General features: G+C 38.3%; 1 protein-coding gene across 15 annotated transcripts in view; it reads right to left on the reverse strand.

Annotated features, from left to right (window-relative positions):
* wwk (white walker) overlaps nt 1-17,463 on the reverse strand; it is a 600,820-nt gene that overhangs the window by 38,752 nt on the left and 544,605 nt on the right. For 12 of the 15 annotated variants that reach the window (XM_067765914.1, XM_067765921.1, XM_067765915.1 and 9 more), the window contains one exon: nt 10,793-10,938. The exons of 1 other annotated variant lie outside the window; for it this stretch is intronic. In XM_067765914.1, the coding sequence (XP_067622015.1) occupies nt 10,793-10,938 (146 nt within the window). Of the gene's footprint in view, nt 1-7,434; nt 7,721-7,776; nt 7,913-10,792; nt 10,939-17,463 lie in introns of those variants that run through there. 2 more of the 15 variants (XM_067765920.1, XM_067765918.1) reach the window with 2 other exon arrangements.

Raw genomic sequence — 17,463 nt, forward strand, 5'->3', positions numbered from 1 at the left:
CGCACCACTTCACCAGCATTGAGTCAAGACTTCATCAGTGCAAGAACATAAGCCACTGCATATCCCCCTCATAAACGTCACAATGGCACAAACAGTAGTAGAATTTATCAAAACTGCCTCATAAGTGCTGCCAGAGTTTGATGGCAAGCCTGAAAATTTGCACAGTTTCTTAGATGCCCTTGATATTCTAGACCAAATCAAGGATAATCATGAAGCCTTAGCGATCACCATGATAAGGACTAAGCTAAAAGGCACTGCAAGAAATTTTATTAGAACCGAAACTACAATTGAACAAATAAAATTAAAACTGAGAACAGCAATAAAAGGCGAAGCAGTAAAGGTTTTGACAGCAAAACTCCTTAATATCCAACAGCGCAGCAAAACTGCAAACCAGTACACTGCAGAAATAGAGAAAATTACAAAATCATTAGAAGGAGCTTATATCTCAGACGGACTTAACCCAGACTTAGCAACGAAATATTCGACACAAGCAGCAGTAAAGGCTATGTGTAAAAACTGCTCGAATGATAAAGTAAAAATGATAATGCAAGCAGGAACTTTCACAACAATGAACGATGCAATTTCAAAATTTACAAATAGCTGTACAGAAATTACAGGCAGCTCAAATACCATTTTAAATATTCGTCAATAAAATCAATACCGGAGTAATTTCCGTGGAAGTTACTAAAGTAACAACTATGGAGGTTACCGAGGTAGGATATTTAGACCCCAGCCAAGATACAACAAGAACTTTAGATCGCAAAACCAAAATAATAATAGACCCTACAATCAGACACGCAATGTACGCAGCTGTAATCAGCAGGAAAACCAGGAAACTCCACTTCAAAATCAGTAGATAAAAAATATGTGTACTAAATCTACACTTAAATAGCTATATATCTACAAAAACATCATTAAATAACTCAATTTCAAATTTCTTAGTAGACACAGTAGCTGATATCTCCATCATTAAAAAGAATCAAATAATTAATAATGCAAAAATAAATACAGAACAAATAACAGACTTAAAGGGCATTGGTCAGGGTATAACCAGTACATTAGGCACAGTTAAAGCTGATTTAAAAGGTGATGACCTTCTAATTTACCATATATTTCACGTCGTAGAAGACGACTTTCCAATACCGTGCGATGGACCTATTATTCCATTTGGACTTTATAAAGAAATATAATTGTATTCTAGATTATGGCAAAACAGAGGATAAATTAATCCTAAGACCATATGATTTTCAACAAACCTTCACAATGTATCTAACAAATTACCTGTCTGCTAACACAACTACGATCCCTGCTAGATCTGAAGTCATTAGACAAGTAACATTTGCATTTGTAAGCATTTTTGTAGCAAACACAATCACAAATAAAGATCAAACCTTGGTCAGAATTATTAACACCACACATAAAAACACAACTATTCAAAATTACAAAATGCATACTGAAAATTTAGATGACTACAATTTAATTAAAACAAAAACACACAATAAACAGAGTAATGACACAGAAAAATTCAAAAGATTAACTAAAAATTTCCCAAAATTTGTCAATTCACAATTAACTTCATTATGCACGGAATTCATAGACATATTTGCACTAGAAACAGAACTAATTTCCTCTAATAATTTTTACAAGCAAAAACTATACATGGAACATGACACACCAGTCTACATAAAAAAATATAGATTGCCCGAGACACAAAAAGGAGAAATAAGCAAACAGATTAATAAACTGATCAGTCCAATTATACTGGTGCCTAAAAAATCACTACCAGGTAATACCGAAAAGAGATGGAGACTGGTAGTTGACTAAAGGCAAGTAAACAAAAAAATAGCAGCGGATAAATTCCCATTTCCAAGAATTGATGATATTTTAGACCAACTTGAAAGAGCAAAATATTTTTCAGGCCTAGACCTTATGTCAGGTTTTCATCAAATAGAATTACACCCAGATTCTAGAGATATAACCTCATTAACAGCAGAAAATGTTACATATAGATTCAAAAGACTACCCTATGGATTAAAAGTAGCACCAAACTCATTCAAAAGAATGATGACACTAGCATTTGCGGGCCTCAAACCATCCCAAGCATTTCTCTATATGGATGATTTAGTTGTACTAGGGTCTTCAGAAAAACACATGCTGAAAAATTTAAGAGATGTTTTCTCTACTTGTAGGAAGTACAACTTAAAACTACATCCAGATAAATGTCTATTTTTCAGCCAAGAAGTAACTTATTTAGGACATAAATGCACAAGCAAGGGAATACTACCCGACCCAAGCAAATTTGAAACAGTTCAAAACTACCCAACACTAAAAACAGCAGATGAAGTTAAAAGATTCGTAGCGTTCTGCAATTATTACAGAAGATTTGTACCGAATTTCGCAGAGTACTCAAGAAAATTAACTAGGCTTTGCAAAAAGAATGTTTCCTTCGACTGGACAGAAGAATGCCAAAAAGCTTTTGTCTACTTAAAGGAAGCATTAATCAGCCCAAAACTTTTGCAATACCCGGACTTCAATAAAGAATTCTGCATAACAACAGACGCTAGTGGGTATACTTGCGGAGCAGTCCTTAGCCAAGAACACGATGGCAAACAGTTACCAATTGCTTACGCTTCTATATCATTCACAAAAGGTGAAACAAACAAAGCTACAATAGAAAAAGAACTAGCAGCAATATATTGGGACATAACCTTCTTCAGACCATACGTCTACAGAAAATTCCCAATTAAAACCGACCATCGCCCTTTAACATACCTTTTCTCGATGAAGAGTCCTTCATCTAAGTTAACACGAGTAAGACTCGATTTAGAAGAATATGATTTCGAAGTGAAGTACATTGCCGGAAAAGAAAACCACGTCGCGGACGCATTGTCTCGCATTAATATAACAAAATTTAAAAGAAATGTCAGTGGAAGCATGCAAAATAATGAAAGTCTCAACTAGATCAACAGCTAAAAATATAAAAAATAACGTTAAAATTAAAGAAAGTGGCGCTGAGAACCCAAAAATATACGAAGCGCTAAATAAATTTGAAGTAAAAAGACTAGTCGAGCTCTTTTTCAGTCCTTTGAAATTCTATTTCAAAAAAGGAAAGAAAATTTGTAGCGATTTTGATACAAGCAACCTAATTATTGAGGATAAGATTGACTTAGGACAATTCTTTACCAAGCTCGAAAAATAAGCCGGCAATTTAGGCCTTGTACGAATACAGTTGTCCTTATAGACAAATTGTTTAAAATAAATTATACTGCAGTAGGAAAACTTATTGAAATTGGAAGCAAGGTTTTCAAAAAACTAACAATTGCACTAACCTCAGAGGTTATATACGTGACTAATCCCGGGAAAATTAAAGAAGTTCTGCAGAAATATCATGACGATCCTATTAGTGGTGGCCACACAGGAATAAATCGCATGACAAATAAAATCAAGCAGAAATATAGCTGGCTAGACATGAAAAATGACGTAAGAAAATACGTAAAGAGCTGCATCCACTGTCAGAAAAATAAAATAAATAAGCATATAAAACGGCCAATGACAATAACGGAGACACCTCCGAAGGTTTTTATATAGTACAGATCGATACGGTCGGACCATTACCGAAATCAATAAATGGAAACGAATACGCAGTTACCATTATATGCGATCTCACCAAATATTTGGTAGCAATCCAGTTCCGAGCAAACATGCGATAACAGTTGCTCAAGCTGTATTCGAGCATTTCATTTTGATTTATGGTCCCATGAAAACAATCCTAACAGACATGGGAACCGAATACAAAAATAGTTTATTCGAAGAACTATGCAAACTTCTAAAAATTAAGCATAAAGTCTCAACACCATACCATCATCAAACTTTGGGCACTGTATAGCGTAGTCATAGAACGTTTAACGAATATGTACGTTCATACATATCCAGTGAAAACAAAATAAGCCCAGTGTATAATCACGAGGCAATGGAAATAAAATACAGAGTACAAATAGCCAAGCAACGAGCTAGGAAATTAGTTCAAGAGACTAAAGAAAAACAAAAAATCAACTATGATAGAAGTAACTACAGTAGGAAAATAGGTATAGCTGATCTAGTATTAGTTAGAGAATAAGCTAGCCATAAGCTAGATAGTAGATATAAGGGACAGTATAAGGTAAAGAAAATTGACAAAAATAACAATTTCACTTTAATACCACACAGAGTAGAAAATAATGATAGGAACAATAAAATTAAGGCAATAGTAATACATAAGAATAGGCTTAAAAAAATTTAAAACACCTTTTCATAACTTAAAGCAAATAATCTTAAAATAAGCATTCCACTTTACTCACCACACATTAGATATTTAAGCAATGGAAAGCGAAAAGAAAGAAGAAAAACAATTTTTTTTCTCAGCTTCATGTTGGTATAAAAATTATCATAAATACATAAATAAGTTGTAAAAGGCAAGCGGATTTTAGGTGGGTCAACACATTTAAAATCTGGCTGTGTAAAATAAGTATTAAATAAGAACTTTACCCAAAGCATTATTCATAAGTATAATAATAATAAAAGAAAAAAATATAAACAAAGACAATATGCAAAAGTAACAAAAATATCAAGATCAGCATATTAGAAACAAAGTACACAAACTCTAAAGCATTTAAAATTCATACAAAGAGTCATATACAATTGTCCACAATTATATACGCCTCTTTTTTCTAGGGCGGATGGTGAAGCATTATGCATTATGCCCTCCTATGCAATACATTTGCGGCATTATGCATTATAAACTTCTATGCCAATGCATTTTTTATGTACCTCCCACACACACAGTCATAGTGCAGTCATATTACAATATTGATCCACATAAATTATATTGACCCGACACAGCGGAAAGTCAACATCAATTGAATGCCGAATACGAAACCCACGTCATTTCACACTTTCATAGTTTTGCTCAATTAGTCACGCTGATCAATGCACGTGCCGATCGGAATGTCTAATTGTCAGTGTTAGTTTGTCAGTGTGAACCCCAAAATATTCACACACAGCTATTTTACATTGTTTCCATAAATAGGTCAATGAAGTAATCTGCCGACTTTGCATACCAGTATTAGAAATGTGCATATTTTTAGTTTGTTAGTGTTAGCGTAATTATGTATGTGTAGGTTAAGAAATTGTGTATAAAAAGAGAAATAATTTCTTTAATAAATTCAATTATTGTCAGATGCTCAAACTCGACTATGTTTTCTATTAGTTCGAATATTTCAATCCCTAATCGGTTTCGGGTATATTAATGCCCCTATTACCGTTTACAACTCAACTCTGGTTGGGTTGAAATTTCGCAATTTGGTATTACAGATTACAACTCAACCTGTCAAAAAAATGTCGGTTGAGTTGTCTAGTCTAGCAACTTTTTGTGGCATTACCGTTTACAACCTTGTGTTGCTGTAGTTGTCAAAGACGTCAAAATCTGACAACTGATTACTAGCAGCTGTATTAGAAAATTTTGCAGTTTTTGGTTGTTGTTTGGAAGAAAATTATAAAAAAGAAATGGAAAGGTGGTAAATAAACCTTTTAAAATTAATTTAAACAAATTTTATTATCAACAATTTTGTACATATTTATAGAAAGAATAAGATTTCAACGAAGGATCAAATAGAAAGATTGATTGAACTTATGGAGCGACATCCCGAAGTTGGACGAGGCAAGCCGCAGTTCGGATGCAGCCAAAATAGAGTGAAGGAATTATGGGAGGAATTTGCCTTAGAGCTGAATAGTTTGGGACCAGTGACAAGAACTGCACCGGAGTGGACACGTGTATGTAGTAGTCGTGAAAATAGATGAAAACTTTAAAAGCGCATTGACATTTTACATATGTATATATATCAGGCATGCTTAACCAACGAACCGATATCATTTCGTTACGATAATTAACGTTAATAAACGAAACAAAGTCATTTCGCTTCGTTTATTAACGTTAAGAACGTCAAATTAACGAAATGATTTTGTTTCGTTTTCTGCCATATCAAAACGAAATCAAATCGTTTATGTTGATTATTAATTTCAAACTATGCTGGCAAAGCTGATTGATGGCGGAGTCATTAAGGTGAAAGCATTAGCCAAGCTGATTGCAACTTTTCTCATGAATTTTGACAGTACGAACATATCTCAGAGTATTTTTGACATTACCACCAACGAATTGCACAAACAAAGTACATGGAATTTGTGTGTATGTCCGCTCGCTGTTACCACCTTACGGCTTCACCATGGCTATAGCATGCCAGCACAATTCAAACATGAAGTATTACGTTTTTGTTAACGTTTTTAACGTTAACGAGAGCTTTTCGTTTCCGTTAAAAACGAGATACAATTTATCTTAATAATTTCTTTATCGATAATATTTCGAAGTGTTTCAACGGAAACGGTGGAAATTTTTTGATAAAAGATTAGCTTAACGTTAAGGTGCATCCTTGATATATATATGTATATACATTTCTCTTTTAGGTTTGGGTACATTATAAAGCGAATTTAAAGAGAAAGCTTTCTAACAACCGCAGTAATCTTGTTGCAACCGGCGGAGGACCGTCGCAAGAAAAATCCCTAAGCCCGCTAGAGGAAAGTGTTGCGCAACTGATCCAAATGAGAAGCCACGTTGCACCTAGTGGTCGAACTTTCAGGACGGAGAATATGCCACCGGCTAGCGATGACGAAGTGCATGTCAACACCATGTCTGCCGCCGCGTCCAAAACTAGGGAGCCTACTGGTTCAAAGCAGGTGACCTTCCCACTCCGTCAGGATCACAGAGACTACGAAATCGTCGGCGTGGAGGCTGAGACTGAGCGTCTAACGAAGCAGACAGAAACGCAAAAAACACTTTTATAAGACATTGATCGGCTGGAGAGGACAGCACACAAAATATTTAAATTAAATGAAAAATTGCTGGAAATTAAGCAAACATAATATTCACTTTACAAGAAGCACGCACAGGAAGCTAGCGAGCTATGTGCGTTGAGGGCAGAAGTCACGAAGTTGAAAATTAAAAAACTGAGCCGCTCAACAAATACGCGCATGTAAATATTTTAGTTATGTTTTTTGTCACAATGAAATCTTATTTTTTTTTTAGCAAAAAATATTTTTAGTTTTAAGCTCTTAATGAAGTGATATTTTAGTTTAAGTTTACATGATATGAAGTGATATTTTACTTTACATTTATAATAGGTTTTGGGAACATTTAACACAAACCTGAATGAAAAAAGGTCAAATTTAGTTTTAAGAGCCATGAAGTGATATTTTTGTTGAGTATTTATTTTTACAAAAATTTTTGAAAATAAAAGACTGAATACATTACAAATTTATTAAATAGATAACATAATATTATTTCGAATCATTTTGGCGGCATCCTCGGTTTCTCTTTCCACACTAAGATGTTCATTGCTTATGTCCGCATCCGAAGTAGGTGGTATATCTTCTGGAGGCTCCAATCGAAAGTCTTGGCAAATATTATGCAAAGCTCAACAACAATTCACAATTTGTTTGGCCTTTTCAGGTGAATAATGCAAGTCATGCGCAGATAAAAGACAACGAAATCTACTCTTTACTACTCCAATTGTTCTCTCTATAATATTTCGGGCCTTTGAGTGTACGGTATTTTAGCGAGATTGCGGAGAACTAGATTCTGCCATACGACAAGGAGTCATTAAATAAGTTTTCAGACGGTAACCAACATCGCCTTAAACAATGGATTTTAAAATATTTATTTGTGTATTTAATAACATCCAGTCTTACCCAATATCCAAGAGTTACTCCGTACGTTTCGCTCAAAATGCACCTTCAAGTCGCTTACATTAAAAACAAATGAGTCGTGATTAGCGCCTGGGTGCTTGGAATCCACATATCGGATGGACATTTTGTAATCGCAAAGCTGAAAATAAGTTTATGTCAATAATTTGGTTCAAAATTATTATTTGCGTGTTCATTTTTACTTAAAATCATGACTTTTAAGCTGTAGTAGCCCTTCCTATTTAGATACAAATGTTGCATTTCTTTTATTGGTGAAATTATGCGAACGTGAGTCCCATCGATACAACCCACTACTCCTGGGAATCCTGTTTTAGAATAAAACGCGATTTTAGAAACGCTTTGCTCCTCTGCAGTCATTTGGGTTTTAATCCACTTCGCACAAATATGCTCCTCAATAATATCTAAAACCTCTTTGACAACTTTAGATGTTGTAGGTTGTGCCAGTCCAACACTAAAATCATTTCCACAGCACTTTTGATAGCTGCCGTCAGCAAGGAATCGGAATATAGCGCATAATTTTAAAATAGGAGGTACAGCCGTCCCTCGAACGCGTTTGCGGAAATGGCCCTTCATTTCGTTTAGTAAGGAGCAAAGTGCATCCTTACTTAACCGAAAATAGCTTACAAATCTGCAAAATAACTGCATTAGAATCTTATCAATTGGCACTTAAACGGTTTCTTACTTGGTGCTTGGTAATTCCAAGGGATTGGATGATCGCGTAAATGTTTTCTTATTCGCAACATATCAATTTTGTCACCACGATTTTCGTCATTATAAAAAAATTCTATGCTAATATCCATTTTGCTATTAATAAAGAATCACTTGCAAATGCTTAAATTTCAGCCACAAGTTGATCAGCTGTTCATTTATCTGTAAAATCATCACTTTCCTGGCAGCACCAATTCAACTTCAACTGAAATAAGTTGTAATTCGTAATACCAAACAGTAGTTGAGTTGTCTGAAAGTTGAGTTGTTTTAATTATAACCCAACTAAGTTGAGTTGTATACGGTAATAGGGGCATAAATTAAACGGCTTTAACGGTTAGGGAAACCTACCGTTTAAGGTTTGCATCATTTTGGCCGTCACATCTGTCTTAATGAAAACAACTTTCCTTTACAACATTCTTACAAACTGTATAAACTATTCAACATGCATACGAGTGTATGAGTGGATAGCCTTGTTGCTTCCTTTGCTTTTAGGAGCCCAAACCCGCTTTAACTACTAATTCGTTTATGTTGCGAGATCTAAATAATTTTTTTAGAACGAAATTAAGTAAATTTTCTTTGAATAAGTATGTTCATGTTCAATTAAAAGGCTGTGCATTCAATTTTAAATTGACGGCTGATCAAAAACAGCGAATTTTTTCAAAAAGTTTGCTAATAACTTTTAAATCGAATTGAATGATAGTTATCCGCCACCGGATTATGATCCGAATGCGTTTTCAGGTCCTCCTTTGCCAATTTTTGTGCTATTGTAAGAGTTTTTGTCAAGTAAAAAACTACAATTTTTTATACGAGGAGTAAACTAACCACGGTTGTAAGGAACAGGCTGAACTTTTAAAATTTCTAAAAGATTTCTTCACAGCGCCAATCAATACCTTTTTTCATGCGGATACTCTGTCCATGCTTATTTTAGATGAAATCTGTGTTTAATATGTCTATGACAGACCAAAATTTTAAATCCCATTTTTAATTTAGGCAAGATTTTAACTAAAGAGTATTTTAGTCATCGACTATGATTACGGGCCAATAATTTTGGTCCGGACGGACGTCATATGCTTTGGCGGAAGCCAAATGAAGAGCTTCAAATCAAAAATGTTAAACACGGCGGGTTAAGCACGGCGGAGGTTCAGTCATGGTGTGGTGTTGTAAGTCGGCTCAAGGAGTTGGCAAACTTGTGTTTATAGTTACACAACATCGTGTTATACAACGTTTTTCAGTTGAATTTCTAACAAGTTACATAACATTGGTTATATAACTGTTTGTAACACGTTTTGTTACTGGTGTGGACGCACCTTTACATTTCGATGTGAAATTCTATAAGAAAAACAAATCAAAATTTTTGAAAAACCGTGCGGAAAAATATGAGGAGAGGAAAGCCGGGAAGGGTAAATCAGCACGAGGAAATGGCCGTATGGCAAAAGCAAAGAAAAGCAAATTGATGTTAGGGTTATATGATGCGGAGTCAAAGATTGAATATTTGGATATGGGAGATTTAGAAACAGAATGCGACCATTGTCACGCTCTCATGTTCAAAAATTAAATGTCGCGTTCCAAACATTCATGTTGTCACCAGGGTAAAATTGTACTACCAAATAACGGCGAGTACCCCGAAATACACTAAAGAAAATGAACGACAAAAAATAATAATGAAAAAGTTTTACAACATATAACAGAAATAATAAACGGTTAATAACAAACATTTTAAATAATGTGGGGCCCACTGGAGACAGCCAAGCTATCGGAAGATGGGGTGGGGGTTGGCGAGCGTAGCGAGCAGGGGGCAAAGTTCTCCAGTATTAATAAAAAAATAAATAAATGGTACCTTCCCACTCCCACTATTGATGAAGCACACACCGTTCTTGAATTCAGACCGAAAACTGTTAAATCGACCACAAATCGTTCTCGAAGTGTGAGAACGAAAAATCTTAAATCAAGCCCAAGTAGTGCTTGAAATGATCACAGTAGGTTCACACATCAATACCAAAGTGGTCATAAAATACCAACGGTGTGCTTGGAAAAACTGTTCTTAAAACAAGCCCATCAGTCACGAGTTAAGAAAAACCGTACTTACCAGACTTTTGTCAACTAATATTCTTCGCTTTGAACTTGTTTCGTTTGTTTTAGAACGATTTTTTCTCTGAGTGCGGGAACCCATCCTAAGAAAACCTTGTTTTTAGCTCCCAGATCGTTAATATAATAAGTATACCCCTCGAGGATAAACCTCTTTATTTATATAAGAGAAATATATAAACTAGTTCCAATCTGGATAATTTATTACCTTTGCATGCTCGATGGCAATATTTGCTGCTTTCTCCGCTTCCCGCTGTCGTCGTTCCTTCAACTTCAGTGAAAATATGCCAACAGATCTAGCACTTTTTACCAGTTTCTGCTTTAAGCGCGACTTTTTGGCTGCAAGCTCTGCTGCTACATGTTATATTTTTAAATGAAAGAATATTAATAAATTAATTTTATTATCATTTTGCTTTTTATCGGCCTATTGATAAATTATTCAATTCGAGCTCAAGGCCAGAACAATAATTTTTTTCTAATGACAATAATTTTATTTTGTTTTTGGAATAGTAAGTAGGAAATTTTTCAGACAACCTGCCATAGCTGCGCAGATAGATCCATTTCGAAGGGTGCTAAGCCTTCATCATCAGTACGCTTTAAGCTGGAGTCATTGGTGCCGTTTGACGTATCGCTGTAGTCGTATCCCTAACGTAATCAGCTGTTTATCGTTACGACGTTAAACCAAACCCCAATTGGTTGGCTACGATACGGTTACGACCTTAGCGGCACCAATAATCGATTGCATTGATTCTCATAAGGTTGGTCGAATCAGCTGTTAAAAGGTTACCGATACGGTTACCGATAAAGCACCAATGTCTCCAGCTTTAGGCACGCTGCATAGTACAGGTTTACGATTATGATGTATGTATGATCTCATACATGAAGGAAACAATTACTTTCTCTTTCTAACATACTGCCGTTTGACACTTCGGTCAGTGTCAAACTATTGTGGAACTCAGTGGGACCTGCGTGGAACATGCGTTTGACACTGAATGAAGTGTCAAAATTACCGGGGTTGCTGTCGTGGAAAGTGACGCAGGGAAACAAAAACAGGAGCGGAATATCAGAAATGGGTTGCTGTGATGGTAGATTTTTTTGAACGAATTTAGTATGAAAATGTAGTGCACCTATATGTGTCCTACAGAAAACTATACAAAAGTCTTGAATTTGGGTATCTAAGGACGCGTAGTTATTCCAGTATTAAGAATACAAATATGGGTGCTAAATTTTTCTACCCGCTCAAAAGTTCTCCGCGAAAAACAGTTTGAAACCGAGGTCGACTGCAATAAACCGTCCCAAAATGTGGAAAGAGAAATGAAAAGACGCGTTTTGTCCTATTATCAATAGTCCAAAGGCTAAAAGGTATTCGAATTATTGGAAGCGAGGCAAAAACGCGTCTATTAATACCTCCCCCGACGGTTTTGGTCGTGTTTTAGCAATCGTCCCCGGTAATAAAGTATCACAATTTGTTAATTAAAATTGTCTAAAACATATGGATTTTAAAGAGAGATGTAATTAAGTTCTCGTTTGAAAGTAAATAAGGATATTTCTTTGTAATACAACAATAAAAATTTTACGCATTTTTCGTTAGCAGCTACTACACTTTTCTTGGACCTAAGAAGTACAACAGGGCCAAATAGAATCCACACAAAAAACGAACAAGAACAAGCATTTTATCAGGTGAGCGTGGCTCTATATGTGCGTGCTGCTACATATCCTACTTGTAGAACTTTACAATGGCACATTACATTGTTAATAAACCATGAGCACTTGGGAATTTCAAACAAAGTAATTGACAATAAACAAATCCAGCATTATCAGTGATTTGCAACAGATGGCGCAACACTGAATAAATATAGCTTGTAAGAAGGAATAGAAGTAGCAATTTGTCATTCAAACAAACCACCGCTGTATAGCTAAATGGTTAGCGCAGCGTGCCTAAAGTGTTACTGATGATGAAGGCTTAGCACCCTTCGAAATGGATCTATCTGCGCAGCTATGGCAGGTTGTCTGAAAAATTTACGTGCGCAAAGCTGGCAGACCCAAATGCTCAAAAATAAGTTTAAGTTGTTTGAGAATTAAGTGGTTTTTAGGTGCTATTTAGTCTGCTAGTTTTACGCCAAGCTAGCAGACCCACAACTTAAATTTCATTTTTTTTAAATAAAAAATAAATCAAAATTAGGAGCTACCTAAGCTTTTTAGGACCACAAAAGATAATTTAGGTTTTCATTTAGTTTTCGAGACATTCGCAAAAAAGTGGGGTCTGCTAGCTTTACGTCAAGTTAGCAGACCCACAACTTAAATTTATTTTTTTTTTAATAAAAAATATATCAAAATTAGGAGCTATTTAGGTGCTTTTTAGGGCCACAAAAAATTATTTAGGTTTTCATTTAGTTTTCGAGAAAATCGCAAAAAAGTGTGGGTCTGCTAAAAAATGAAATTTAAATTGTGGGTCTGCTAGCTTGACGCAGCAGACCCACACTTTTTTGCGAATATCTCGAAAACCAAATGAGCACCTAAATTATCTTTTGTGGCCCTAAATAGCACCTAAAAAGCACTTAATTCTCAAACAACTGTAACGTAGCGTTACAATAGTATGACCCTCACTGTAACCCTTTTTCTCCTACGCCTGAGACCCCCACTCTAACCCTTTTTCACCTACGCCTGAGAGTATACATACATAGCACATTAACAGGTAGCCAACATCAGCAGCTACATACCAATGCATGCGAATAGCATTGGGCGATAACAATAATATGCACACGGCATGCCAACTCACAGTAAATGGCAAACTGCATACGAATAGCATTGGGCGATAACAATAATATGCACACGGTACGCCAACTCACAGTAAATGGAAAACTGAAGTACCCAATTAGCGGTTCATTTCTCACTCGCATCATAGCAGAAGCAGTATAAAAGAGAATGAATAGGCTGTTGTCACTTCATTCCTCGCAGGTTAGTCAGAGGAAGTGGCTGCTTTATTAAGCAACCCAGTCACTCCTCCTGACTAGCTGAGTGGAAGGGGTGCTGCCTTGGCACTGGTCACCCCTTTCTTGCGGGGACAACGGGTCGTCGCCTGTATGGTTTTGTCGCCCGTGTCCCAGGGGGGGGGAGGGCAGCCGCCTTAGGGCTATCCCGCCCCTTCCTCTCAGCTAAGGCTCCAGCCGACCCGGTTCGGCAGCTGCGTAGCGTGGTGCCTTCGGGCCCCAGTTTCTCCTCGCAGCCTACGAACCGGAAAGGACAGAGCTGGTGCACCGCCCCCGGCACCTTACCATAGTGTGCAAACCACGGGGTGAGCGATGTCCAGCGAACGAGCCAATCCCACCTCCAGAGGGAAAGGGGGTGCCGCCACGGCATTGGTCACCCCTTGCTTGCGGGACAACGGGTCGTCGCCTTATGGTTTTCTTGCCCGTGTCCCAGCCAAGTAAGGGGGGGCTCGCCGCCGTTCGGCCGATAGATCCCTTCCCCTCAGTGCTGGCTCAGGCAGTAGAGCGACCCGTCGGCTAAAGGGGCTACCGCTGTGCCGTCAAGGTGCACTTCCCCTCAGCCTACGGATCGACCTACAAAGACCCGGCTGGTACAACTCCGCGCCCAGCCCTGCCATCGTGCAAGCCTGGAGGCGGTGGTGTCCAGCTAGCGAGCCAGCACTGGAGGGGAGGGGGCGCCGTCAGGGAACGGGTCACCCTCACTTGCGGTGACAACGGGTCGTCGCCTTCATGGTTTTCTCGCCCGTGTCCCAGCTAGGTGGGGGAACCCGCCGCCTATGACCATCCGGCCCTTTTCCCCTCAGCCCCGCCCCGGCCGTCAACCGGTACAGCAGCTAAAGGGGCTACCGCTGTGCCGTAAGGTGCACTCCCCCTCAGCCCATGGATCGGCCTTCGGAATTCCTGCTAGTACAACTCCGCGTCCAGCCTTGCATTCGTGCGGGCATGGAGGCGGTGGGGTCCAGCTGGCGGGCCGGCATTAACCAGAACTCTTTTTCATTCCTCGCAGGTCCCTCCGCCGCCGCAACTGTGACAGCGTCCTCGCAGGAAGCCGACACCCGCAACCGCCGCTACTGGTAACCCCCCGAAAAGGTAAAACGTTCACACCGATACCCCGTCTTGGCCACGCCACTGGTACGCGCTCCGTTGCCCGTTGTTGCCGTCGCTATCCTACCGCCGTTGAGCCGCTGCTCCGACGACCGTTGGCCGCCCGCTATCCTACCGCCGTTGCTACGACGACCGTTAGCCGCTGCTACCTCACCACCGTCCAACCAGATCGCTGGTACCGTCACTGCGTCCATAGCACTACATCCATCCGTCCGCTAATACTGTCCGCCGTCCAGCCGCCGTGCTAATCCCGCCACTGCATACCGCTGTACCAATCTGTCCGCTAATACTGTCCGCCGTCCAGACGCCGTGCTAATCCCACCACTGCAAAACGCTGGACTAATCTGTCCGCTAATACTGTCCGCCGTCCGGCCGCCGTGCTGATCCCACCGTTCGGCCGCCGCACCGACCCCTCTGCTATTACAACGACCGTTAGCCGCCGCTCGCCTCCCTCCACCGCCATCTTCGCACGGAAAGCTGCTGCTTTCACTACCCGTCAAGCCGTGTGTGTGTGTGTGTATTCGTCATTAACACATAACAACTGTGTTCTTATTAAGCGGGGGTTTGTGGGACCTCTACTTGACCCTGGATTGACTGAGTGCTACCTCAGCCTTCGGCAAAACCCACCTCATACAACTTAAACTTATTTTTGAGCTCTTGGGTCTGCCAGCTTTACGCACGTGAAAAATTTTCTACTTACTATTCCAAAAAAAAAATACAATTTTTCAAATTTAGAAAAATTAAAAAATAACAATAATTGTCCTTAAAAAAATTATTGCTCTGGCCTTTAGCTCGAATCGAACCTTGAATAATTTTATTAGGTATCTATTTTAAATCTTTTTTTTCCAACTCTGTTATTATATTATGTTTTATTTTCAAAGTCAGACCACTTCAGATTTTTTTCTGATTCCTGTTTAGTGAGCTAAAATAAGCTCAGCAATAAAATTTTACGAAAAAAGTGCAAAAATATCCCTTTTCAGATAACCTAAAAGTTTTGTTCATAGACCAAACAGAAATAAAGTTATAAGCCAATATATGAATCAATTTATGAAAATGGGGTTTTTGGCCCCTTACTCCAGAGTTTAAGGGTATATTGGGAATTCTAAGTACAAACGGTTTATATGCTCGACTAGACTTACAAATTGGGTACATCCCTCCAAGAGTAATTTTTCACCGTCAAACAATGCAATTGATGTTACATGATGATACACTAAAATGCAGTTTTCTCAAAAAGCGATCGGAAAATTTTCGTAAAATTTTATTTCTGAGCCTATTTTAGCTCACTAAACAGGTATCGGAAAAAAATTGGTGGTCTGACTTTGAATTAAAACATATTTCAGGCATCACGTGTAAGGTGCCTCACCACAATGATTTCTGGTATATTTATTTAAACATCCATATTCCACGAATATTTGCGTCAATATGGTTAAATTCATGCCACCTGCCTTTATGCGTTACAACTTCAAAAAAAAACCATGGACGGATGATCTTCTGTAACCCAAGAGCACCATTTTAGAGAGTAGTTCTAGATGGTCCATTCCCAAGCCACTAACGTAATGGTGGTTAAGGCTTATTTTGGAAAATGGCGTGAGGTCTACCCAATCCCAGATTAAGAAGTGGAAACCATAGCACAAGTGTTTACAAACAATTCGGTAGCGTACCTACATAGATGTACCAAAGGGGTAACATTTGGGTCAAAGAGGTCATAATGATTTAGTTGTGCTCCAAGAAATTTGCAACACTTTTGGGAAAGTACCTGAGGAAAGTAGTAGATAGGTTCCACAAAGATCAAGACACATACATATGTACATAAAATTATTCTTGAAGGGCATATCGATCGACAGCGCTTAAAGCAACGGGTCAGACTTTTCGCCAATAAACTTCGATTTCCAGCTGACTTTCAAGTTTGGTATCAATGTCGATGAGGAAAGAAATGCTAGGAAATAAATTAGCGGAAGAAACGGGTGAACAGTTGATTTCGAGCTGCAGCTAAACGCAGCGGTGTTACTTTTTATAACAGAGAATGACGTTCTTCAGCATTGTGCCATTGCAGCACAGTATCAGTTTGAGTATAAGCAACAAGCAGAAGTATTATGGCAACACTGCTGTACTTATTGGGTGGCTCGAGCACACCCAAATACAAGAGCTAGGGAGAGATCGCGCAGGAATTACGTGTGATAAAGGCCATGGGAAATGATAAAAATTAAAGTAGTTCATCTGGAAAGGCTTTGAGCATTTGCAACGGGGAATGTGTTTCATCGGGACAACCAGTGTAGTAAACGTTGGCAAGTAGGTATTACACAAAGGCCAAGTAGCTAATGAATGCCGAAACAACAACACCGATTCGTCAACAAAAGATATCAAATAGAAACCGATAGAAATAAATCGAGTAATTATCAACCTGTGCGCAATATTTTAAATCTTGGTGTAAGATTTTGTTTCAAAATAAAAAAATCTCCGTGCGTGTGTCGGTCAAACCCCCAAGATCAAGGGTGCTTCGGCTTATGAACCGGTTTGGAGCCCTATCTTACTATAAATCCGATAGGCACTCGGTAGGCACTATCGAATCGATCGGTGGTAGCGCCTAGCGTTTTTCTTATATTCTATTTAAGTCAAAAAAATTGGAAGCCTCAACCGAAAAAAAAAAAGTTTAAGTTAGTATTGCTCATCAATCAATTCATCGGTCTATAAGTTAGTCTATTTGTCCGAGGGGTCATCATCACATGTTTTTTCTTGCAATGACTTTCATTTAAAGAAATTGTTATGGAATCGCATCTGTGATGTA

Source organism: Eurosta solidaginis, chromosome 2, assembly GCF_040869045.1.
Source record: "Eurosta solidaginis isolate ZX-2024a chromosome 2, ASM4086904v1, whole genome shotgun sequence".
Classification (NCBI taxonomy): domain Eukaryota; kingdom Metazoa; phylum Arthropoda; class Insecta; order Diptera; family Tephritidae; genus Eurosta; species Eurosta solidaginis.